This window comes from Pelophylax lessonae (genome assembly GCF_965119305.1).
Source record: "Pelophylax lessonae genome assembly, chromosome: 7".
Lineage (NCBI taxonomy): Eukaryota > Metazoa > Chordata > Amphibia > Anura > Ranidae > Pelophylax > Pelophylax lessonae.
The window spans coordinates 43778917-43805938 of NC_138774.1; the positions used below are offsets into that span (position 1 = coordinate 43778917).

Consider the following 27022-nt stretch of genomic DNA (forward strand, 5'->3'; position numbering starts at 1 on the left):
AGGATAACGGAACACCGGTAATAAGACTTACTGAGACAGGTTTGAGTTTAGAAATAATAGGAATTTTATTTAAAGCAGCAAAACATATATCCATATAATTTCCACAAGATCCTGTGTCAATCATGGCCTTAGTAGTAATCCTGTTCTGGTCCCACTGTAATGTCAAAAAAACAGAAATGTAGGGGTTAGTGAATGAAGTTGTCAATCCTCCTAGAGAGACATGTGAACACTCACCCTTCTTTTTGTTGACTAGGGGACAGACGTTTATCTTGTGATCCGGGGATGCACAGTACAAGCAGAGATTTTCATTTCGTCTTTTGGCTTTTTCCATAGTTGATAGCGGTGGGCGTATGGTTCCTACCTCCATAGGAACGGCCAGACTCCGAGAGGAAACGGATAATGGCATTCCCATCTTTTCAGCCTTTCTTTCTCGTAGTCTTCTATCTATGGTAATACTGAGTTGTATTAATGCATCCAGGGTTTTCGGCAGATCCGCTCGGGCGAGCTCGTCCTTAACGGCTTCTGATAGGCCAAGCCTAAATTGGGTTTTCAGAGATGCATCATTCCATTCTGAATCAAGGGTCCATCTCTTGAACTCTGCGACAAAGTCTTCCACAGGCCTCCTTCCTTGTTTCAAGGATCTTAACTGAAGATCAGCAGTACTCTGCCTATTGGGGTCATCATATAGGCTAGTGAGCTCTGCCAGGAACAAGGCATAGGAGTTGAGAAGCTGGTCGTTTTTCTCAAAAAGAGAATCTGCCCAGGCTCGAGGATCGTTTGATAGGTAAGAAATAATAGTACAAACCTTAATGTGATCAGTAAGGTAGGTACGAGGTTTTAGCAAAAAAAGTAACTCACATGCGTTTTTAAATTCGCGAAATTTTTTGCGATCGCCTGTAAATACCAAAGGGGGATTTATCTTGGGTTCAGGGGACTGAGCAGAGGTAAGTTGTGTCAGTCTAATTACCTGCTGCGACAGAGCCTGATTGTCTTCTTTTAATTCAGCAAGTGCGTGTATTAACGCAGATACTTGCTGTTTTAATTGTGTCACCTGAGTGGTTATTTCTGGAACTATTTCTGCTGAATCCATTTTTAGGTTCGTTCAATCTGTAACGCTCCTGCGTTTTTATATGGTGTGGATTTTCAGCTGCAGAAATAGTTCCACGTCAGTAGTCATGTAAGAGATATGCTGAGATACCATTCCCAACCTCAATGACTCATCATGTGTGGAAGGTCTTATTTCAGCCAGTAAATACACACAATTAGCAAGCTGGTTCTTAGAGTGACTTTATGCATGTGGTAACACAATGATGAAGGTTGAGGGATAGGTTGAGTGGAGGTGGTAGGTGATAGACACTTGAAGGTGAGACAGTAGCAGATGGATGCAGGAAGGTTTAGCAATGTTGTATGATAGCAGATGATAGAATAGCAGGTGGACATACAAAAGAGATCAACCCAGTGCAGAAAAGTAGCAGTAGTCTCAAGAGCTAGCAATCTAGTTTATGCAGATGTGATAAACAGTCTCTACTATGCAGAGCTAGATAGTGTAAGCTTAGTATAAGTTTATAGAGAATTCCCCTGCGGGGTACTTAGCACTATTAGCGATACAGCCGAAGGGTGGTTCAGGAGAGGCGGATGATCCAGTAGCGGGATACAGGGATCAGCGCAGCGAGGTTCCGTCAGCGAAGTAAGCTTGCAAGCATGGAAGTTTCAAGCAAGGTTAGCATCCAGATAAGGGTGTTTGAACGAACACATGTGAGTGAGAACCGACGCCTTAAATAGCCATCTAGTCCGGCGCTGAGTGATGACAGCTCCAGTCTTAAAGGTGTATGCGCACCTTTCCAAAAGTAAATGGTAGGGCGCATATACTTGTGGAAAGTGTAATTTAGGGTACCAAAGGTACCGGAACATTACAGCATGAGGCCTAATGGGTCACATTATGGCAGATTAACCACTTTAGCCCCGGAAGATTTTGCTGCTTAATGACCAGGCCCTATTTTGCGATTCGGCACTGCGTTACTTTAACGGACAATTGCGCAATCGTGCGATGTTATTGGTTTGCACAAAAGTTATTGCGTTTACTAACTACGGGAAGATTTATGTCATTTTTATTGTTTGTTTTTTTTAACTAGTAACGACGGCGATCTGCAATTTTTTGCAGGACTGCGACATTGCTGCGGACAGATCAGACCCCTAACTGACATTTTTGACACTTTTGGGGGTACCAGTGACATTACTACAGTAATCAGTGCTAAAAATATGCACTGTTACTGTAATAATGCCATTGGCAGGGAAGGGGTTAATACTGTTGGTGATAAAGGGGTTAAATGTAAGCCTAGGGGAGTGATTCTAACTGTGGGGGGGGGGGGGGGTTGGACTTGTGAGATGACCATAGAGACATGCGATCCTATATAGCAGGATCGCATGATCTCTATGATCATCCGAGGGAGAAGGACGGACGGCTGTGTTTACATCAGCTGCCTGTCCTTCTCAGTCAGAGGGGAGAGATCGAGAGTGTCGGGCGGCCCTCGGGGCCACCTGAAACAAGCACTGGCTCCCGGCTGACGAGCGGGAGCATGTCGCCAGCGGTGCGCGCTCGCTCCTGAGATCCTCCCAAGCAAGTGACGTTCCGATACGTCACTTCGCCTGGGAGAGGTCGCCTGCCGCAGTAGATCTGCGGTGGGCGGTCTTCAAGTGGTTAAGATGAGTAAAACAGTGTTTTTTGGGTGGGTGGGAGTAGGTTGGAGATAACAATTGCCTAGAGATAGTCTTTAACTAAGCTAAGGTGAGGTGAAATTATTAGAGAAAAAAAAGGTACATTCTACTAGCATTCTTAGATCAAAGTTACCTAGGTAAGAGACAAACATGAAAAAAAGAGACTTTATGATGAGGGGTAGTGATGGGCCGAACATACCCCTGTTTGATTCGCACAGAACACCGCAAACATCGGAAAAGTTTACCGAACTCGAACTTTCGAACTCCATTGAAGTCTATGGGAATTTGAACTTCCGAAATCAAAAGAACTCGTTTTAAAGCCTTAAATGCAAGTTTATGGGGACCTGGGTAATGCCCTAAAGAACATATATCAATGAAAAAAAAAGCATTTTTAAAGCAGCAGTGATTTTAATGATATTTAAAGTGAAACAATAAAAATAAAAAAAATTCCTTTAAATATTGTGCCTGGGGGGTCCCTGCAATGTGCCTGTAAAGTTTTGGATCTGTAGCATGGATAGATCTTTCTGCAGCAAAAAATACATTTCTAAAGGAAACTTGAATTTAAACTAACCCTAACTCTAACTCTAACTCTAACCCTAACTATCCCTGTCTCCTGGCCCGCACAATCACACTACATGCTGCGGCTGTGCAGGCAGCCTTTATGTAGTGTGGGGGCGTGTACTTGGCCCCTATGCCATGATTGGCTAAAGGCAATCATTTGATTGGCCAAAACATGAGGTCAGGGTGCATGCTTTGTCGAATCACATAACATGCTGCATGCGCTTGCACAGTGCATTATGGGAATCTCGAATTTCGAGCGAAGAAGCACATTTGTTCGTCATTCGACGAACGATCGAATGACCGATCTTCGAGTCGAACTTAGCCTCGACTCGAACTCGAAGCTCATCCCTACTGAAAATCTTTTTATAGTATTTTTTTTGCTGCTTCCTCATAGCTGGGTAGAATGTCATTGCTTGGTCGGCTCTGTCGACACCTCCCATAGTGTTGTAGTCTGCCAGGCAACCATTTCTCCTGTTTTTAGCTTCTTTTTGCCAAACATTGGCGGCATGTCACGCCGGTTATCCCTTACAGTTCCATAGGCATCAGTTTTGTTGTGCAGTAGAAGTTCAGATGTATAAAAGTTGTCTGTTGTTACACAATAGCCCTGATTTAGCAATGGTTCAATTAGTGAAAGAACAGAAGTTGTTGCCATTCCATAATTACTGTATTTTTCATCAAATTTTGTTCCTTTTCCAGTGTATATCACTGAATTCCAAATGTAGACAGTTGACGATTCACATAGCATGTAGGATTTTACACCAAATCGTGCCCTCTTTGATACAATGTATTGCACCCAGCTGAGCCTTCCTTTGTAGGCCATTAGACTTTCATCTATGCTGATGTCTCTTTCTGGCACATAGCTCAGTTGGAAATTCTAAAGAATCATTTGATATACTTCCCAATTTTTTTTTGGTGCAGGATGAGTAGTTTAATCAAATTCTTCATTATGTTATTATTATTATAGTGGAGATATTTCATTATAAGGCTCCGTTCACATCTAGGCGTTTTTGGGGAGTTTTTCTGCTCTAGGATCAGCTCTCAAAACACCCAACAAGACAAATCCTATTCATTTCAATGGCCCCTGTTCACATCTGAGCGTTTTGACGCTGTTTACAAAACGCCCAACGCTCAAAAAAGTACATGAGCTTCTTTTTGGGCAGATTACAGGCGTTTTCCATTGGTATCTATTCAATCAAAAAACGCCTGCACAAAAAACGCCTGTAAATCGCGGTAAAAATTGCGGTAAAATCACGGTAAAAATTGCGGTAAAATCGCGGTAAAAAAAAAACCGCGCGAAAACGCTACGCTCAGGTGTGAATGTAGCCTAAGGGAAAATCTGTATTCTGACATGACTGTGCCAAAGAATGGAGTGGGAAGTAATGTATTGGTTGTCCAATACCACTTCTGCAGGGGTTTCCCCACCACTCCCTGAAGAATTATTAGGCCAAGAAATTTCCAAAGGTCATCTTTGGTCACAGGTTCCCACTTTCTGCATCTTGCAAACCTCCTATGCGTATTGCATTGTTGGTCTCGGTAACAATTTTTTCAATAACCTCATCAGTCAAAAATAATTGTAGGTATGTCAAGGGTTTGTCATGGTCAACGTCAACTTTCATACCAGGTGCTCCTGTAAATGGGAATCTTAGGGGGCGCTGCCTGGTCAATAGAGCACCAAGTTCGCACATTGCTGAGCTCAGTCCCAGAATCGTCGCCGTTGTCACTTTCTGCACCCGATGACGTATTTTCCCACGAATGGCTATCGCTCAGTTCTTCAAGTAACTCAGTGTCGCTGTTTTCCAGTTCGTCTAAAAGCGCTTTTGTGCAAAAAGAATGCTTTTTGGAGGCCATGGTTGTTCTCAATTTTCCAGGCACAAAGATTTGGAAAAGCACAGGCAAAATTGAAAAAATGAAAATTCCATAAACACATTACATAGATTGTAGACTGTATAACTTTTGCGCAAACCAATCAATATACGCTTATTGGGTTTTTTGTTTACCAAAAATATATAACAGAATACATATGGCCTAAATTGATGAAGAAATTTGATTTTTTACATTTTTCTTTGGATATGTTTTATAGCAGAAAGTAAAAGATATTGTCTTTTTTTTTTTTTTCAAAATTGTCAGTCTTTTTTTGCTTAAAGAAAAAAAAAACCTACAGAGGTGATTGAATACCACTAAAAGAAAGCTCTATTTGTGGGAAAAAAAAGGACATAAATTTTCTTTGGGTACAGTGTTGCATGACCGCGCAATTGTCAGTTAAAGTATCGAAGTAGGGTAAACCTTCCGAAGCTGAAGTGGTTAAAGCAGTAAGTTAACAAACCTTCTGCCTTTACAACCACTTTAACCACTTCAATACAGGGCACTTTCAACTCCCTCCCTGCCCAGGACAATTTTCAGCTTTTAGCGCTGTTGCATTTTGAATGACAATTGTGCGGTCATGCAACACTGTACCTAAACCAAATTTATGTCATTTTTTTTCCCACAAATAGAGCTTTCTTTTGATGGTATTTGATCACTGCAAGGTTTTTTCTTTTTTGATAAACAAATAAAAAAAAAAAAGTTTTGAAAAAAAAAAAGTTTTTTGTTTATGTTATAAAATTTTGTAAATAAATAATTTTTTTCCTCCACTGATGATCACTGATGAGGCCGCACTGACAGGCACTGATGAGGAAGGAACTGAAGGTGAGGCACTAATATGGAGCACTGATGGGCACTGATAGGCAGCACTGATGGGCACTGATATGTGGCAATGATAGGTAGCACTGATATGCAGCATTGATGGGCACTCCTAGGCGGCACTGATGGGCACTGATAGGCTGCACTGATGGGCACTGATAGGCGGCACTGATGGGCCCTGATGGGCACTGATGGGCACTAATAGGCGGCACTGATGGGCAATAATAGGCAGCACTGATGGGCAATGATGGGCACTTGTGGGCGGCACTGATAGATGGCAATGATGGGTACTGGTGGGCAGCACTGATAGATAGCAATGATGGACAGCACTGATGAGGAGGGCACTGACAGGCTCCCTAAGCGCTGATTGGCATCCCTGGTGGCATGGGTGGGCATTCCTGGTGGCCATAGGTGGGCAATCCCTGGTGGCTCTAGTTGCAACCCCCAAGGGTCTGCACTGGTAATCAATGCTCTGATTGATGTGTCAATCAACAGCTATTGTAAAATGCTTAGGACATACAAAGTCCTATACATAAAAAGGTTAAAAAAAACAGACAAATAATAAAAATGGGCAGACTAGATTAAATATGTTGTCTTTTTTGCCATCACTCTGGTTCTTTGTTAATCGAAAGCCCAACAATCTGCGTTGAAAGAAAAGTTAGGTTAAAAGAACTGGTGGGGATAGTTTATTTGAATCTGGCAGTGAGGTTTACCTTTCATTCCAGCAGTTTGTGCCTTTCTTATGATGTGTTTTTTGAAGTAATCAAAATAGTTGAAAAGACGCATCTGGAAGATGCCCCACTCAAACTTTGACAGGTTCCCTTTAGACCAGCTTTGGGTGAAGGTTATCTCTTTGGAGTTATTGTGCAAAGCATAAGTTATAATCCCACCAATCTGACCTGTCCCCCATGGGTAGATGGTCATGTTTTCTGAAACTTCTGTTGTCTGGGTGAATGTGAGCTCAAAGCACCCTACACAAAAGAAGCAAAATGCATCATTAAAAAAGGTATATTCTTCACAAGATGATAGGTGGGGGAACTTGTATATGTCTGTAACACAACAATAAAGATTATAAAGAAAATTAAGGTGATATCTATACAGTTAACATCTTGAATAAAAAGAAAAAAAAATCTATATAATAGTTATTCTACCATACACATAGCACCTGGATAAGAGATACAAGGCAGAAAAGTGAGGAGGAAAAAGAGAGGTACACAAGAACCCAAAACTAAAATGAGTCACAGTCACTAATAGACTCTATAAAGTGAAAGAAAAGTCTGCTATAACTAGAGTTGCACCGAATGGAAATTTTGGTGCCGAAACTGAAACCAAAAATGCAGGATGCACTTGGCCAAAAACCGAAAATGACTGTTAAAAAAAAAAATATACTGTATACATATTTTTATATATAATTGTATTATATTTGACCTTCTAATTAATATCATGAATTTAAAGGGGTTGTAAAGGTAGAAGGTTTTTTTTATCTGAATGCATTCTATGCATTCAGATAAAAAGCTTTCTGCGTGTAGCAGCCCCCCTTAGCCCCCTAATACTTACCTGAGCCCCCCCCCCCTCTATCCAGCGATGTCCACAAGTGCCTCAGCCATCTTTCTCCTGATTGGCTAAGATATAGCAGCAGCGCCATTGGCTCCCATTGCTGTCAATCAAACTCAGTTGGCCAATAAGGAGAGAGAGGGGGCGGAGCCGAACGGCAGCACCGTGTTCAGCTCGGGTGCCCTCATAGCAAGCTGCTTTCTGTGGGAGCACTCAGCAGAAGGGAGGGGGCCAGGAGTGGGATGAGGGACCCGAGAAGAAGAGGATCCGGGCTGCCCTCTGCAAAACCACTTTATAGGACTAAAAAGTATTAAATGTTTGTTTGTTATTTAAATAGAAAAAAAAAACAAGACTTTACAATCACTTTAAATGAATATGAATTTATTGTCAGTCATTATCGGCACCTTTAGTGCAAGAAAAGCTCAAGAAAAATGTATCCCTTTAAATTACAAGTATGTCTTCACACTGATCTGTTGCGCTTTTGTTGTGGTGTTAAAAATATTGCTTGCTGCATTTTTGATCAGTTAAAAAACCACACAAAAAAAATGCACTTCCCGTTGAAATGCATTGAAAGCACATTAAGACCCAATCATTTTGGGATGACATTTTCCGTATCCTTTCCACCCTTATTGGTAACACCATAGCCCCCAACTCAGCCATGGCTCTACTCAATAGGGAACCTACTGATGTAACCTGTTTCCAATTCAAGCTACTTCCGCAGGTTACGACTGAGGCAAAGCAAACCATTGTGAAGGCCTGGAAAACCTCACTGTCTTGGAAACAATGTATAGAGTTACCAGAGCCATGATTCACGCCAAAATAGAAGCAGTTGTCCTAGGCAGGGTCAAAAAGTTTGAACACCTTTGGAAACCTTGGGTCGACAATTACCTTTCCCCTGACTATGATAATGCTACTACCCTGAAAAGCCTTATTTGTAACTTTGTTTACTCATAGAGACCATACCCATACCTCCTCCCCCCTCCTCCCGGTGACCTCCCTCCTTGCTCTTCACCTCTTCCTCCTGAGCTACCTTCCCCCTCTTTCTCAACTGCACCCCTTCTTTACATCCTTTCTCCTCTATTCCTCTCTTTTTCCTTCACCTTTCAGCTCTTCTCTTCTGGATGTGAACCTTTCAGCTTCAACCAATCTATCTGCCCATCATGCTGAGGCCGGACATTTCCCTCCAACTGTAATCAGTGGCTGCTGGTGCTCCAAATTATGGGGGGGGGGGGGGGGGGGCGCAAAAAGAAAAATGTAATAGGTATTGTTTTGTGTCAAAAAACGCGGTAAAAAATTGCGTGACTTTGAGGTCATGGTACAGGCATGGCACAGGTGATGGTATAGAAATGGCACAGGTGATGGTACAGGCATGGCACAGGTCATGGTACAGGAGATGGTATAGGCATGGCACAGGTCATGGTAAGGGCATGGCACAGGTCATGGCTCAGGTGATGGTATAGGCATGGCACAGATATGGTATAGGCATGGCACAGGTCATGGTACAGGCATGTCACAGGTCATGGTACAGGAGATGTTGTATGCCCCCTTTCAATGCAGAGACCAGCGTACATGCCCCCTTTCAATGTAGTGACCAGCGTACATGCCCCCTTCAATGCAGAGATCAGCGTGCGTGCCCCCTTCAATGCAGAGTTCAACGTGCGTGCCCCCTTCAATGCAATGAACACTGTGCTGTGCCCCCTTCAATGAAATGAACACTGTGCTGTGCCCCCTTCAATGCAATGAACACTGTGCTGTGCCCCCTTCGGTCTCTGGCTGTGTATGGCTCCTGCAAGGGCTGTAGTGGTGTACAAAGGCAGGCAGTATATAGATGGAGGGATGATGGTGGGTTGCTGGGCTCTGGCTGTGTATGGCTCCTGCAAGGGCTGTAGCGGTGTACAGAGGCAGGCAGCATATAGATGGAAGGATGATGGTGGGTTGCTGGGCTCTGGCTGTGTATGGCTGCCCCCTGGGCTGTAGCGGTGTACAAAGGCAGGCAGCATAGGGATGGAGGGATGATGGTGGGTTGCTGGGCTCTGGCTGTGTATGGCTGCCCCCTGGGCTGTAGCGGTGTACAGAGGCAGGCAGTATATAGATGGAAATGCAGTGTGCCACCCCCCGAGACCAGTGCACTTACCTGGAGCAGGTCCCGGTCTCCCGGCTGGCGGCTTCTTCTCACTCCGGCGACGGCTTCGGCGGGCGGCTTCTTCTCACTCCGGCGGCGCGTCTTCTCTGGTCCTCCCGCTCCCGCCTCCTCCTCGGCCAATGGCATGGGGTTTGCCATGCGGCCAATCAGGAAGCCGGTATTAGCCCGGCTTCCTGATTGGCCAGGAGGAGGATCGGTGTGACAATAGCGATTTTCATTCGCTATTGTCACACAATGGGTGGGCTCGGGACGCACTGCTCTGTGGCCCGGGACCACCCTTTGCATCGCCCTATTAGAGCCTCTGGCTCTAATCAGGTGATTGAAAAAAAAAACCCATTGCACTCCATGCGTCCAGCGCCCTGCATGCAGATTAGGGGGCAGGACACATGGATGGGGGGAGTGACGCCCCTGCGCCCTCAACACACCAGCCGCCACTGACTGTAATCCTCCTAAGTTCAGGCCTACAACCGCTCTCAATGTTTAGCCTACATTTTAACCCTTATCTGTTTCAAGGACTCTTAGACACCTGTTTGTTTGTTAACCCTGGGGTAACTCCGACTGGAGCCCTCTGTAACTAGCCTTTGTTTATAGGAATCCCATTGGTTCCTAGATTCCACTTATCTATAATCTCCTAAATGTCCCCAAACTAACCCACACCAAGTAGCCTTACGATGTCTTTTTATGGTTTGCTGTTTTTTTTTTTTTCTTTATGTTTTGTTTCAAAGGGCTGCGTTTCTACCTCTGTATTGAGTTTCTATACTATTATTGCCTCCCTCCATCCTGGGGGAAGACTTCTTTCTGAACCATCCTATTGAGATTTATTGTTCTTTCCTTTAATAAAACATTTGAACAAGAAAACACAACAAGAATGCTTCAATAATGCACTTGTGTTACGTTTTGGATGCGGTTTTTGAGTCACATGGCCTATGAAAAACAAACCATAAGCACAGTGTAGCAATATTTCCAGGCATTGGGCCTGATGTGGGTCTGCCATTGTCACCGGTGACACTTCCAACACATTTAAGTTGTGAACCCAGGTGTGAGAACAAAGACAATGACCATTCCGGCATCTTTGGTTTGTTTTGTTTATTTTATAATGGGGATAGGAGAATGGAATGAGTGGGATACTCCTCTGGCTCAACCAGGTTTAACAGGGACACTGTACAGAAAAATGCCTGTTGGCGCTGTCTTGACGCCAGCAGAATGCCGACCAATGCTTCCTGGCGCTTGAAGATACTTAAACTGTTCAAAAGTGCTAGAACTCCGACTTTAACGTGTTTGTTAACTCAGAAGATCCAGGACTGTAATACATTTGACTCCTGACACTCTGTTTAGCTCTGAAGTCCAATGAACAACTCCCTCTAGCCCTTCACTGACTGAGGTAGCTCCTTGTAACTGCTTGTGCTTGCTGCAACTCTTAACGCTATAAACTTTACACTGTACACTGTATACTTTAACTCTTCAGGGCCCAACTGCTGGTGCCCACTTCACACTTCAGGGTCCTCTGACTAGGCACCCCCTCTAACACTTCAGGGTCCTCTGACTAGGCACCCCCTTTTACTGCTAGCTGACTCCTGGATCCCTTGGACCTTCTCCGGAGTGGTCCCCTCTACACTAGGCAGACTCTAGGGGCAGTTCACAGTACTCACGACCTTGGAAGGCTTTCCTGGAACTGAACCCCTCTCGCTCCACTGGTCCTCAGCACACTGGATCCCTTCTGCAACTCAGCTCAGCTCTCTCTCTGCACTCTCAGGCAGCCTCCCGAGACACCTGATTTTTCTGACAGGAGGAGAGACAGCCGTACTCTCCCTCCTGGGACTCTGCTTCCCGCCAAAGATGCTGTGTCATGCGTTCCCTCCAAACATATACCCACTCCCAGAATCTTCTGCGGCAGAATCTGCCTTCTGGGATAGATACAAGCCTAAATGGGCTACTGATCGGGTTTCCTCCACTGCCCAATGAGAATCCTCTCACAGAGCCAGTGGGGAGACTCCCCTCTCAGTAACCACACCTGGGCAGTGTTGCCAACCCCTCGGAGGGAAAATTACTGGCAGAATGTCCAAAATTTACGGACGGCACCAATTTTTTACTGGCAAAAAATCATGAAATTTACTGACCAAGCCGCATTTTTTACGGACACTGAAAAAAGTACCTAAAATAAAAATTGTCAGTGCTAAACAGTGCAAATATCAATATTTTAACTATAAACATATAGCTAGTGCTATTAGCAATGTGTTTAAGTTAAACAAAAGTCAAAAAACATATTTCTCAAATTTACATGAAGGTTGGGTTACCATAATCCAGCCAGCACAGAGATCCCCCTTACATCAGAGTCTGCAGACTCTGGTCAGACATGGTACAGGAGGTGGTCAGAGACTGTGGACATGATACAGGAGGTGGTCAGAGACTGCGGACATGATACAGGAGGTGGTCAGAGTCTGCGGACATGATACAGGAGGTGGTCAGAGACTGCGGACATGATACAGGAGGTGGTCAGAGACTGCGGACATGGTACAGGAGGTGGTCAGAGACTGCGGACATGATACAGGAGGTGGTCAGAGACTGCGGACATGATACAGGAGGTGATCAGAGACTGCGGACATGGTACAGGAGGTGGTCAGAGACTGCAGACATGGTACAGGAGGGGGGTCAGAGACTGCAGACATGGTACAGGAGGGGGGTCAGAGACTGCAGACATGGTACAGGGGGGGGGGGTTCAGAGACTGCAGACATGGTACAGGAGGGGGGTCAGAGACTGCGGACATGATACAGGAGGGGGGTCAGAGGCTGTGGACATGGTACAGGAGGGGGGTCAGAGACTGCGGACATGATACAGGAGGTGGTCATAGACTGCGGACATGATACAGGAGGGGGGTCAGAGACTGCGGACATGGTACAGGAGGTGGTCAGAGACTGCGGACACGATACAGGAGGGGGGTCAGAGACTGCGGACATGGTACAGGAGGTGGTCAGAGACGGCGGACATGATACAGGAGGAGGTAGGTCCTACCCATCCATCTATCTACCTACCTGTGTGATATCAGGGGAGCTACTTACCTACCCGGTAGGTAGCTCCCCTGATATTACACGGGTAGGTAGATAGATGGATGGGTGGGTAGGTAGGTAGCTCCCCTCATATCACACAGGTACTACTGGTAGATAAATGAGTGGATAGATAGGTAGCTCCCCTGGGGTCCCGGAGTGGCAGTGAGGTGACAGGCAGTGAGGCAGGGAATGGAGTGACAGTGTCCGGCGGGGACCGGGTCAGAGACTCAGAGGCAGGGAAGTGGGTCAGGGAAGGCAAGGCAGTACAAGTTACAGCACTTATATGAAACATCTCCGACTCCTCTTGACGCCAGGACCAGTGTGTGCCCCCCCTCACCCTTCCATCCAGATGAGAGGAGCCGGCTCTGAGTCTGACTTACCTGCGGCGGATGGATTGGACAGTCAGTGGCCATGGTGCCCAGCACGGCTATGTCCGCACGGATAGGTAGGTGACCCCCTCCATAGCTCACGCCGATCGCCCCCCCCCCCCGCCCTCGGTGAGCGGATGAAGATCAGGCTTTGTCAGGCGAAGTTCCGGCTGGGTCGGCTTCATCACACAGGCGGGAAAACTTAAATGAGTGCGGAGGGGCGGGGGCGGAGGCGGGGGCGGAGGCAGAGGCGGGCCGTGGCACTCGTCCGACATCGATAACACGGGGATCTCCGGAACTGCGCGCCGCACATGCGCAGTTCTGACAGTGCCGCCGCCACCGTAGATTTACTGGCACTTTTCTCCTGCTACGGGCATTTACGGGCAGGAGAAAAGTGCCCTGTTTTAACGGGCTGTCCGTAAATCTACGGGCGGTTGGCAACACTGCACCTGGGAGACATGACAGCCCAGCTGAAATCATGGCCCTGCTGTTAGGCAGCCAAGGCCCACTATACTTTTACCTAGCACCTACCTGTAGGGTGCTACAACAGTAAAATCACAGCAAAATGGCAGCAAAATCATATGCGTTTTTGCCACCTATTTCTCTTATCAGCAAAATGCCGATAACACCATTTTTGTCCCTTTTTGTTTAGGCGGCCAAAATTTTGGATGCATCTCTAACTATAACTGTTCTTAAAAAATTTCCCTCCCCTTCTCCTACCTGTCCTGTCTAACCTGTATAAAAAAGTCTGTGTGCTTACTTATTTTAAATCCCCTCTTCACATGATCCAGCAACACTGTGTAAGGGAGCATTCAACAATGGCAGCGAATTCCAGGAGCCATGACATCACCCATAAGCTCCCATGGCCCAGCTGTTGTTGGCACTTCCTCCTCTCCCCTGCAGCAGTGACTCACTTACACAGGGGAGCTGGAACTTCAGGATCAAGTGACCAGACTGCACCAGAATACAAATATGTAAGTACACAGATTTATTTTTGTACAGTTTAGACAGGATAGATGGGGGTGGGGGGCATTTTTAGGAATAGTTACAGTCAGCCTTTTCTTATATTTAAAGCGGTAGTATACTCTAATGAAAAAAAAAAAACCCTGCAAGACAAATGCATAATGAGCATACTAGCTCATTATGAATTACTTACCTTAGAACGAAGCCCCGACACGCTGTGGGAGTGGACATGATCCCACGGCATCTCTTCCGGGTTCCGCGGCTCCGGTGCTGTGAGTGGCCAGAGCCGCGATGACGTCACTCACGCGCAAGCGCGCGGGAGTCATTTTCTGGCAATTCTCGGCAAGGAACTCTGAAGGTCCGCCGGACCTTCAGAGCGCATGCCCCGCACTCGTCAGTGGCTGCATGCAGTGGTAATATCTCCTAAACCGTGCAGGTTTAGGAGATATTAATTGTACCTACAGGTAAGCTTTATTATAGGCTTACCTGTAGTTAAAGGTAAAAAAAAACGGTATACTACCGCTTTAAGATCTTTCAATTTATATGTGAAGATAAAACATTAATCTTGCACATTTTCCAGGGCAATGCACCCCTTCTTTAGGGCTTATAAAAAGCACACTGAGGGGCTGGGGATCTAATGTTTACCATAATTAACATTGTCTTTATTGTGTTGACAGAACTCATTATCAGTTGTAAACTAGGTGCACACTGTCTGTCCTAACAAAGAGTTAGGACGCTCAAGGCTTAGATCAGTGTTTCTCAACCTTTTTTCAGTCAAGGCACCCTTTAAAAATGATGGACAGTCTTGAGGCACCCCATTCTAAAATGTTAAAACTATTCCAATAATGCATAATCCACAAGTCCAAGTAGGACACCCAACGTTAGAGGTCATTTATTCTTCCAAAGTAAATACACTTTTGCAAACTGGTACTAACTAGTATTCCAATGTTTCTCTTCTCTCTCAGTTTTTCTCCATCACTCAGCTAATGTGACCCTAACGCTGATGCAGAAGGGCAGGGGAGGTTCAAATAAGGATACTATGCAGGTGACTGACATCCTCCTTATCAACTGATGATGCCATTGGTCATTAGGACGCTGGCAGCTAGAAGGTTGTAATGGTGAACAATGAAAACCTTTGGCTAAGTGTAACTTTTGGGCAATATTTAGGCATTTTGCCAAGGCACCCCTGAAGAACCCTCAGGGCACCCACCCTGGTTGAAAAAGGTTGGCTTAGATGGAACATTGAATGTTGATGCATTTAAAAATAACAATAACTGTCCCTTAGGGCTCTTTCACACGGCCGCTCCGCTGTTTTTCTCCGCTGCGGGACTTTTTTTTTTTTCACGGAGCGGATGACATTTGTGTCATCCGCTCCGTATGTCCGCATATCATCCCATCCGTTTGCGGATGATATGCGGACATAATGTAAGTCTATGGGCATTGCAGATGTCAGCGGATGACACTGCTGACATCCGATTTTCCTTCCTTTCCGTTTTTTGAACGGAGGAAAAATAGGGTTCTGTTCCGTTCCAAAAAACGGAACAGAACTGAAAGGAAGAAAATCGGATGTCAGCGGATGGTATTCCGCTGACATCCGCATTGCCATTGACTTACATTATGTCCGCAAATCATCCACAAAAAAATAGGATGATTTACGGAGCGCCCGTGTGAAAGGGCCCTTAGTCTGTCCCCTTATTGACATTACAAGCTATTTTAAAATAGAAGCTGCCTAAAGTGTCAAAATGTATAAACATGCTCCAAAGAAACAACAAGAAAGGTAAGAAATATTTGTTTAAACTATTTTTTAGCATGCTATGTGAATGGGAATGGGAACAATTTACAAATAATAATCAGCGTTTGTCAAATTTGAATGCAAAAGTGGAAATATACTTTAACCGGTTGCCGACTGCGCACAGTATATTTACTGCGGCAGTCAGCCCCGGCCAGGCAGAGTGACGTAGGTCTACGTCGCTAGCCTGTCACCGGGTTTTGAGCCAATAGCGGGCAAGCGCGCGCCCGCTGAGGCGCGGGCAAGCGCGTGCCCGCTGAAGCGCGCCCCTGCTGAGGCTCGTTCACAGAGGAGTCCGGGCGTGTGACCGGCGGACCCGATGTCCGCCGGTCACACTACGATCGTCGGTAGAGCGGGAGAAAGGCGGGCGGCTTATGTAAACAAGCCGCCTGTTATTCTCCCCTGTGTAAAAATGGAGATCAGACGGTTCTACTATGTAGAACCGTTAATCTCTGTTTTTACAATAGGAGACATGTCCCATCACAGTTAGAAACACGCCCCTAGGACACACTTAACCCCTCCCTCTCCAATACAGTTAACCCCTTCCCTGCCAGTGTCATTTTTACAGTAACAGTGCATATGTATAGCACTGATTACTGCAGTAATGTCACTGGTACCCCCAAAAGTGTCAAAAATGTCAGTCAAGGGTCCGATCTGTCCGCCCCAATGTCATAGTACCGCAAAAAAAATCGCAGATCGCCGCCATTACTCGTTAAAAAAAAAAAACACCAAAAATGACAAAAATCTTTCCCTTTGTTAGTAAACGCGATAACTTTTGCGTAAACCAATCAAAATACGCTTTTTGCGATTTTTTTTACCAAACATATGTAGCATAAAACAAATTGGCCGAAAATGTTAAACAATTTTGATTTTTACATTTTTTTGGGGGGGAATTTCATAAATATATACATAAATATTGTTATTTTTGCAAAATTTACGCTCTTTTTTTGTTTATAATGCATGATCAAAAAATTGCACAGGTGATCAAATACCACCAAAAGAAAGCTCTGTTTGTGGAAAAAAAAGGACGTGAAATTTGTTTAGGTACAGCGTCGCACGACCGCGCAATTGTCCGTTAAAGTCACGCAGTAAAAAATCGCAAAAAAACCCCCTGGTCAGGAAGGGGCTTAAGTGGTTAAGCCATATGCATAAAAGCTGACTGTTATAAGCACCATTATAGTGCAAATGGTGTGCCCTTTATCTGAAACTTTAACTGCACAGCTTGACATGGTCAAGTAAAAAAATAATGGACTTCCTGGCAGGATCAACAGGTAATAAAATTACATTATGGGGGGACTCCGAAAAATAAAACTGCTGTGCTAATTCTATTGATAGACCACATATCATGTCATTTATGTACGTAGTTACACATTAATACCGGGCAGCTGAAAGTGATAAGCTCCCAGCTTGCCTGGCACTGCCAAAATCTTTACATTGCCAGCAGTGGCGGCTGGTGAAGTTTTAAGATGGTGGGGCGCAAGACCCCGCCCTTCCATTTTGACCCCTCCTGTTTCTAAGAAGCCCCACCCCTTACAGACTCCACCCATTTTGTCCCCTGTATTTTGCTTGCGTGAACAAATCACATATTAATGGGTCCATCAGTACTAGTATATCCCATAATAGGGAGCAGGGGCCCTATTATGGGATATACTGTGAGAGACACCCTATTATGCACTGACTGAGAGTGGCACAAACCCCTCAAGCACAAACCCCGCACAAACCCCTCAAGCACAAACTCCCTAGCACAAACCCCACAGTACAGACCCCCTAGCACAAACCCCACAGTACAGGCCCCCTAGCACAAACCCCACAGTACAGGCCCCCTAGCACAAACCCCACAGTACAGACCCCCTAGCACAAACCCCACAGTACAGGCCCCCTAACACAAACCCCACAGTACAGGCCCCCTTTCAATGCAGTGACCAGCGTACATGACCCCTTTCAATGCAGTGACCAGAGTACATGCCCCCTTCAATGTAGTGACCAGCGTACATGCCCCTTTCAATGTAGTGACCAGTATACATGCCCCCTTTCAATGTAGTGACCAGTATACATGCCCCCTTCAATGTAGTGACCAGCATACATGCCCCCTTCAATGTATTGACCAACATACATGCCCCCTTCAATGTAGTGACCAGCATACATGCCCCCTTAAATGTAGTGACCAGTATACATGCCCCCTTCAATGTAGTGACCAGTATAAATGCCCCCTTCAATGCACAGTGACCAGTATACATGCCCCCTTCAATGCACAGTGACCAGTATACATGCCCCCTTCAATGCACAGTGGCCAGTATACATGCCCCCTTCAATGCACAGTGACCAGTATACATGCCCCCTTCAATGCACAGTGACCAGTATACATGCCCCCTTCAATGCACAGTGACCAGTATACATGCCCCCCTTCAATGCACAGTGACCAGTATACATGCCCCCTTCAATGTAGTGACCAGTATACATGCCCCTTTCAATGCAGAGACCAGCGTGCGTGGGTGCCCCCCCCCCCCCCCCCTGAAACTTTACTTACCTCTGGTGCCACTGCCGTGGACGTCTTCTTCCTCCGAGTCCTCGTCCTGCATGCCCGCAGCCCGTCACTGTCCCGACTCCCTGACGTGCTGCCCGGGAGTCGACTTCTTCCTCCATGCGCTCCGCCAGACGTCTTCTTCGGTTCTTCCTTCATGCGCGCCACCCGTCACCGTCCCGACTCCCTGGCGTGCTGCCCGGGAGTCGACTTCTTCTTCCTCCATGCACTCCGCCGGACGTCTTCTTCGATTCTTCCTCCATGCGCGCCACCCGCTGCCCTCTTCTCTAATGTCGGGACGGTGCGTGACTAACGCACGCACCGCCCCCACGCGACGTCACCTGGGATGTCCTCTATGATTGGTCCAGGCTGGAGACTGGACCAATCACAGCTAGGACATCCGGAAAGTGGGGAGTGGGGAGTGTCGGGGCGCATTGCTCTGCCCCCCGATGACCCCCAGAAAGCCGCGGCTCTGCTTCAAGCACCTAGGGTGCAAACCCCCCCCCCATGGCCACCAGTTAGTCCGGCGCCCCTAGTGGGCTACATTTTTTTTTTCTTCCTTTTTTTTTTATTGGGCCAGAAGATTGGGGGGGGGGCGGCACCCCTGCGCCCCCTATAGATCGGCTGCCACTGTGCCCTGGTATGCTTTAGGAGTGGGAAAGCACATGCTTGATCCTCCTTTCCTGGCCTGCCAGGCTGCATGCTCAGAAAAGTGTCTGTTTTGGGTCAGCACTAGCATAAGGAAGCTTAGGCGGAATAGTGCAGTAAAATCCGTATCCCCAACCACTTGCTGGGGCTTTGGATCCTTTTTTTAACTCGTTTTTTTCCTCACTAGATGTTAGGATAAGTAGCATGATAATGTCTGATTTTAAGATAATGCATACATTCCTGTTGAGGAATATTTTTGCATTGATAAAGCTTTTCAAAAGTGATAAAAGAGGTCTCCAAGAAATGTGGTCAGAGGAGAAACTGGGGAGGCCTGGCCACAATTAGATTTATAAGTGGACCATAAGCAGACTGATTGAGACCAGAGAGTTAAAAGGGGCCAAAGCCTTGTAAGAGATAGTGGAATACCATACAATACCTGGCAGGTAAAATGGGATTATTTGCCAGTATCTTACCTGCAGCTGTGACACAACTCAACAGAAGACAGAGAAGGCAGCCTGGCATGATGATGGTGCTATAGACAATGCCAGTCTCAGAGTGAATAATGTAAGGATAGATGTGTATGAAGACTATACACCAGGCTATACATATGACCTTCCCACTTCCCTGAAATGCTGTATATAGAAACCATTGTCCCACCCATTGTTTACTTTGCATAATGTTCCACTTCAACTTTTACCCGCTGACACACCACCTGCTCCAGTCTTGATTAAGCTCACAAACTGATGTATAGGCTTACTCTAATAGGAATCCTGATGTAAAGGGTAATTTTTATATGTAAGGGGGGGCTATGAAATGATGGGGGGTCTCTGATGTGAAAGGGGGGTTCTGATGTGAAGGGGGGGCAGGGGCATCACTAGGGTTGGTCTCACCTGGTGTGGTAAAACATGTTGTCGCCCCCCCCCCCCTTATTTTTGGGGCAGGAGTCCAGTGTTGGAGCTTCTTGGCGCGCATTGCAGCGGTCAATAAGGCCTAGAGGATAGCAGGTTAAGCACTTCTTAATAGCTCAGTCCCTAGGAGCAGTGATAGATAATAGCCCTCTTACCAGACCCAGCAAAACTGCAGCAGTGATCCCTCTGGCTGGACATTCACTCACTCTGAGTTGCCCAGATTGGCTCCGATCAGTAGTGTAGCACGTCTGTAGTGGCAGAGGCTCAGTCTGTCTCTCTCTCTGGTGGTGCAGATACAGCGTGGCTCTCTTTCTCTGGTGGTGCAGGTACAGCGTGGTTTTCTCTCTGGTGGTGCGGGTACAGCGTGGTTTTCTCTCTGGTGGTGCGGATACAGCGTGGCTCTCTTTCTCTGGTGGTGTGGGTACAGCGGCTTCTCTCTCTGGTGGTGCGGATACAGCGTGGCTCTCATTCTCTGGTGGTGTGGGTACAGCGTGTTTCTCTCTCTGGTGGTGAGGATACAGCGTGGCTCTCTTTCTCTGGTGGTGTGGGTACAGCGTGCTTCTCTCTCTGGTGGTGCGGGCACAGCATGGTTCTCTCTTTGGTGATGCAGATACAGCATGGCTCTCTTTCTCTGGTGGTGCGGATACAGCGTGGCTCTCTTTCTCTGGTGGTGCGGGTACAGCGTGGTTCTCTTTCTGGTGGTGCGGGTACAACATGGCTCTCATTCTCTGGTGGTGTGGGTACAGCGTGCTTCTCTCTCTGGTGGTGTGGGTACAGCGTGTCTCTCTCTCTCTGTGGTGGTCCGAAGAACACTGCTGATCACAGATTGAGGTAGAGAGCCAATCAGCTGCTCTTTGCCACTTGATCAGCTGTGTCCAATCACACCTGATTACGGATCTAAATGGAAGCCGGTTATCTGCACGCCTGTTCTCATGCTGACAGCATGAGGAGAGGAAAAGAGGGCCAATAACCGGCTTCTCTAAAAGGAACATGTACAACATGTCAGTGTCCTGATTATCAGTGCAGTCCTGACAGTGCCCATCAGTGCTGCCAATCTGTGCCCACCAGTGCTGTCAATCTGTGCCTATCAGTGCTGCCAATCAGTGCCTCCTCATCAGTGTCACCTATCAGTGCTGCCTACCAGTGCCCATCAGTGCCGCTTACCAGTGTCCATCAGGGCTGCCTATTAGTGCCACCTCATTAGTGCCCATCAGTGCAGCCTCATCAGCACACATCAGTTAAGGAGAAAAAATACCTGTTTGCAAAATTTTATAACAAACTATGAAAATGTTTTGGTTTTATTTCAATATTTTTGGTCTTTATTCGTTTATTTAGCAAAAAATAAAAAACCCAGTCATAAATACCACCAAAATAAAGCTCTATTTGTGTGAAAAAAATGATAAAAATTGTATTTGGCTACAGTGTTGCATAACCGCGCAATTGTCATTCAAAGTGTGACAGTGCTGAAAGCTAAAAATTGGCCTGGGCAGGAAGAGGGTATAAGTTCTCAGTAGACAAGTGGTTAATATCCACTTGCTGCATATACTGTATGCATCCACCAGCCACAGAGGTTTTTGTGCTGACAGCACACTCCCTGCACAGTGACCAAACTGTCAAAGACTGCTGCTGGTCTCTAGTAATGATCAGGAGCAGGCGAGTTTGGCTCCTGATCATGTGACCACCAATCAAAGAAGTCACATGGTCAGGCAGGACTTTCTGTCCTCAGTTAAAGGGAAGGGGTTAATATTCATGTAGCACTGCCCCCTTGAGGACTGCCAGATTCCACACGTATGAGTCCCCCCTGAGTTACCATTAGCAACCTTATATGCGCAGTCTCTCACTTTTCCTCCTCAGCTCGCTCCAATAACCAGTCCAGGGGTATTTGGTTGTTTTTGTGTTTTATTATAAATTAGGGATGGGAGAAGGGAATAGTGGGATACTCCGAATCAACTATACACAATGTTGGAGGACCTCTATCTTTAGGTACAGCCAGGCTGTTGATTAACCCTGCCACTGAGGTGAATCTAGTTTTGAGTTTTTTTCTTAAGACGACTTGACAAACTATATGTTATCTTCAGAAAACTCTCCTCAGTATCCTCGCTCTCTCCTGACTGCCGACACCCGTTTACTGACTATCCTACTCCTGTGGTGGCCTCCCTCAGGCCCCTTGACACGAGCCCCTGTACTCACTATACTGTTTTTCCACGGTTTCCCCTCCAGTCAGCTCTCCTGGACCTCGGGGTTCAGCTCCGTTCCTCTGGCCCTCAGGATGACCTCCTGCGACCATGTGCCACTGCTACAGAGGAGGAGACAGCTGCCCCTCTCCCTCCAGGACTCCACTCTCCAACCAAAGACCTCGCAGCACATGTGCTCCTGGCTTTTATACAGTATCCCAGAATGCACTGAGGGGACCTGCCCCCTGCCAATCACCAGGACTGCATCAAAGCCTATACATCCATTGGTCAGGTTTCCTTCCACTGTCTAACATGCATCTCTATTGGACCAGTGTGAAACACTTCTTTAGACACAATGAATTGCATACTGAGCACATTGAGCAGACCCTACTAACCAATCCTGCTCTCTGGTTGGAAGAGAACAATATAGATTTATGCAGCTCCTCTGGTAAGCAGACAAGGCTCAAAACTATACTCTCTCACTAGCACCTACCTAGGAGGATACTACATTCGTATGTTTGTATAAACTGTTTTATAGTAAGCATATTTCCATAACTCTGCACTGATTTATGTTTATTTTATTTTAGTAATATACTAATGTCAGGTGCTGGCAGCTTAGCATTTAAAGGATTAATTAGGAGCATAGAAGGTTCTCATTAGAGAATTTTTATTTATCTAAGTTCTCTATTTGTGCTATAGCTATGAGGAAACAACAATTGCCCATTCTGTGCTTTGCATGCCACTTTATCCATGTACACCATCCCGGTCATGACCTAAAATGAGTAGAAGTGAAAGTGGTTTAAGAAAATAAACTTACAGTACTAGTTTATCAAAACACAAGACTTTACTCAAATGTCTATGTCAATGAAGTACAGTTAGGAGAGCCTAACAAAGCTATGAGGAGCAAGAATTTTAAAATGGCTTGAATTGTAGAGATGGACCAAAGAACCCCCCGTTTAGTTCGCACCAGAACCCTCGAACATCGCAAAAAATTCGGAGACCCGAACCCTGAAGTCCATTGAAGTCTATGGGACCCAAATTTGAAAAATCAAAAGTCCCCATTTTAAAGGCTTATTATATGCAAGTTAATTGGCCATAAAAAGGGGTATAGGGGCTGGGGTACTGCCCTGGGGACATGTACCAATGCAACAAATAAAAATAAAAATAAAGATTTTTTAAAGGAGCAGTGATTTAAATGATGCCTAAAGTGAAACAATAAAAATGCCTGGGGGTTCCCCTTAGTCTGCATGTAATGTGGCACATCTGTACCGTGTATAGAACCTGCTGTAGCAAAAATTACATTTAAATTGCTGGCAATAAAATACCATTGTCAGCAATATAAAAATGTAACAAAAGTAATACATTTGGGTCTGGTATGTATTTTAAGGGGAATCCCAATTGAAAAGGTATAAAAAAAACAGTGTGGGCCCCTCCCAAAATCAATACAAGACCCTTATCCGAGCATGCAGCCCGGCAGATCAGTAAAGGGGGGGGGGGGGGAGCGAGCGGTAATGTAATGCTGTACCTTTTCTTAAAAGAATAAACCAAAAGGGAGACTGTGAAAAAGGCAAAGCAACTCTTCCCATCCACCATATGCCCTATGCTGAGGGTAATGCTCTGAAGCTCCTCCTCGGCTCAGTGCTACAGGTCTGATGGATGGTGGATGGGCAGGGCAAAAGCAAGCAGCTGACGCTAAAGACCTAGTGACAAAGTGTATGTAGGAAAAACAAAAGGGAGGGAATTACACGCTCTCCTATTGGGCTTACTCAGCAGGCAGTGTATAGGTGGGAGGAGCTGAGCATGAGACGTCATACCTGTTGCAGAGTGCGATCACTGGGTGCAGCGGAGTCCATACAGATCAGACATTGTGGAGTAAACAGGAACTGGCTTCTTTATTGGAACATAACACAGATATCAAAGATGTCACCTTCTCATTGTAATAAGAACAAGACAGGAAGAGATAACCAACAAGTACAGTACAGTGTACAGGAAATGCACATCATAGAAAATGCATAGCACATCACTTAGCATTAGCGACATCTACTGTCCTATTTGTGAACTGCAGTTTATCTGTAATAGGCTAAGCTTTAAGGTTGTTGTATCTCCAACACCCCTTATCAACAGCTAAGGCTTAGTCTATTAAACCCATCTTCTTTTTTAAGCCTTGAGTGTCTTTCAGCGGTCAGAGGCTTTGTAGGGATATCTGCTGTCATATCCTCGGTTGGGCAATAAAGTAACTCAAGAAGACCTTGCTCTTGAAGATCCCTAAGAAAGTGGAACTTCACGTCAATGTGCTTGGTTCTTGAATTAACTCCTTCCATGCGTGCAAGTGCAAGGCATCCTTGATTGTCCTCATAGATTTCTGTTGGTCCCAACTGTGGTTGACCCAAATCTGTTAATAGCTGTCTCAGCCATATAACTTCTTGACTTGCCTGCGCTGTAGCAACGTATTCTGCTTCAGTAGACGACAATGAAACAGAGAGTTGCTTTTTACTAGTCCAACTGATGGCACCTCCTGACAGAAAAAATAAGTATCCACTGGTAGATTTCCTGTCGCTGGTGTCTCCTGCCCAATCAGCATCCATATATCCTGTTAAGGTACTTTCATCACTTGCTGGTAACTTTAGCTTGTAGTGCGAAGTCCCTTTAAGATATCGAATGATTCGCTTTACAGCATTCCAGTCCTTTTGACTTGGCATTGAAACCTTTCTGCATAGGATTCCAACACTTGCTGCAATGTCCGGTCTTGTAGCAGTGGTAAGATATAGCAATTTCCCTATTGCCTTCCTGTATTGAGTATTAGTAGGTAATGGGTTATCTTGGCAATTCATCTCCTTTAGGTAGTTGGTTTCCATAGGAGACTTTACTGGTTTGGCGTCTTCCATTCCAAATGTTTCAATTATTTCTTGTATTTTGTGTCTGGTTCAGAAGAAAGCTGCCATCCTCCTCTCTCTCGATCTGGATGCCGAGGTAATTCTTTATGTTGCCAAGATCTTTGGTGTTGAAGTTCTGATTTAATTTTTCTAGTATTTCTGCTTCATCTCCTTCTTGCTCAAAGCAAATCAGGATATCATCCACATAAATAAGCATACAGACCCATCTGTCTCCCAATTTCTTTGTGTATAAGCAGGGGTCTGCTTTACTCCTCAGAAAGTTTTGATGTGTAAGCACTTCATTTAATTTTATATTCCACGCTCTGGCTGCTTGCTTTAGTCCATATATACTCCTGCGAAGTTTGCATACTAGGTCTGGCCTTTGTTCATCTTTGAAACCTGGCGGCTGTTCCATGTAAATTTCTTCCATTAGCTCGCCATGTAGAAACGCAGTTTTCACATCAAAATGTTTCACTTGCATTTTCCTTGTGACGGCTATTGTCAGTAAAGTCCGTATTGTAGTGTGCTTGACTACTGGTGCAAATGTCTCCTCATAGTCCTCTCCGTATTTTTGAGAATAGCCCTTGGCTACTAGTCTTGCTTTGTATCGCTCAATTGTGCCATCTGCATTGTATTTCACTTTAAAAGTCCATTTACAGCCTATGGCTTTCCTTCTGGGTGGTAGTTCTGTAAGTGTCCATGTTTTAGTGTCATGCATGGATTTTATCTCTTCATCAGCAGCCTTTATCCATTTACTTGCTTCTTGTTCTGAAAGTTGAGATATTTCTTCCCAGGTTGCAGGTTCGTTGATACTGGCAGTACTTGCTTTGTATGAGAGACGTACAGGTGGTTTACCTTTGTTTTCTCTTGTTGAAAGTCTCGGTTTTGTGTCTCAGCCTTCTTGTGTCTGCTCTTCAGTACTGGTAGAGTCTGCACTCACTTCAACTGTTTATTCAGAAGTTACAGAGATAGGCTGGTCAATGTCAGTTTTCCCTTTTATTCTTGCTTCTACTGTTGTCATTACATTGTCTCTTAAATCTTCAACAAAAGTTATGCTGTTGCTAATGGTAACCTTGTCTGTTTTGGGATTTAGGATTCTGTAACCTTTAACATTGTCACTGTATCCAACAAAGATACCTTCAAATGCTCTGTTTTGGAGTTTGGTGCGTTTTTCTTCAGATATGTAGATGAATGCTTTGCATCCAAATACTCTTAGGTGTTTTACATTTGGCTTCTCATTGTGCCAAAGTTCATATGGAGTTTTCTCTATTGTTCTGGAAAGAAGTCTGTTCTGCAAATATGTAGCTGTCATAGCTGCTTCACCCCAGTATTTTTGTGGTAGTCCAGAGTCTGTCAGCATACATCTGATCATTTCAGTCAGAGTTCTGTTCTTTCTTTCAGCTACTCCATTTTGTTCTGGTGTATATGGGACTGTCTTTTGATGTTCTATTCCATTCTGTTTTAAGTACTCTTGTATCTTATATCCTGTGAATTCACCTCCATTGTCACTCCGAAGTATGAGAGGCTTCCTCTGAAACGTGTTACTGGTCTTTAATATATAGTCTTGTAATTTGTCAAAAACTTCACTCTTGTGTTGCATTAGGTAGGTGACTGTGTATCTTGAATAGTCGTCTATGAAAGTCACTATGTACCTTTTACCTCCAGGTGTAGGTGGGTTTAGGGGACCACACAAGTCACTGTGAACTAAGTCAAGTGGTCTTGAAGCTCTCTTCTGACTGACTTTGGGAAGTGTTGCTCTTGTAGCTTTGGATTTAATGCAACATTCACACTTAACAGTAACTGGACAAGGGGATATTGTTAGATCCCTTGTCAGATTCCTCCTCTGTAGTTCCTGTATACATTCTGGGTGTCTGTGACCTAGACGTCTGTGCCATATATGTATACAGTCATTGTGCACATAGTCTCACCTTTTCCTTCACTGCGTCGAGGTGATACAGATGATCATCCAGCTTGGCACTTGCTACTGTCTGGTTGCCGTTTAGGATTGAACACTTGTCACCTTGGAATTTTACAGTGAGTCCTCTGGCTGTCAGACGCTTCACAGATAACAGTCCTCCTTC

The 27022-nt window shown here is 45.4% G+C and overlaps 1 protein-coding gene across 1 annotated transcript in view; it reads right to left on the bottom strand.

The window, feature by feature from the left end:
• LOC309560446 (antigen-presenting glycoprotein CD1d1-like) overlaps window positions 1-20610 on the bottom strand; it is a gene marked incomplete at both ends in the record, with an annotated part of 59431 nt that extends 38821 nt beyond the window's left edge. The window contains 3 exons of the mRNA XM_082264079.1: window positions 6669-6926; window positions 19460-19535; window positions 20050-20610. Of these exons, the coding sequence (XP_082120205.1) occupies window positions 6669-6926; window positions 19460-19535; window positions 20050-20610 (895 nt within the window). The remainder of the gene's footprint in view (window positions 1-6668; window positions 6927-19459; window positions 19536-20049) is intronic.
• Window positions 20611-27022: the final 6412 nt, after the last annotated feature.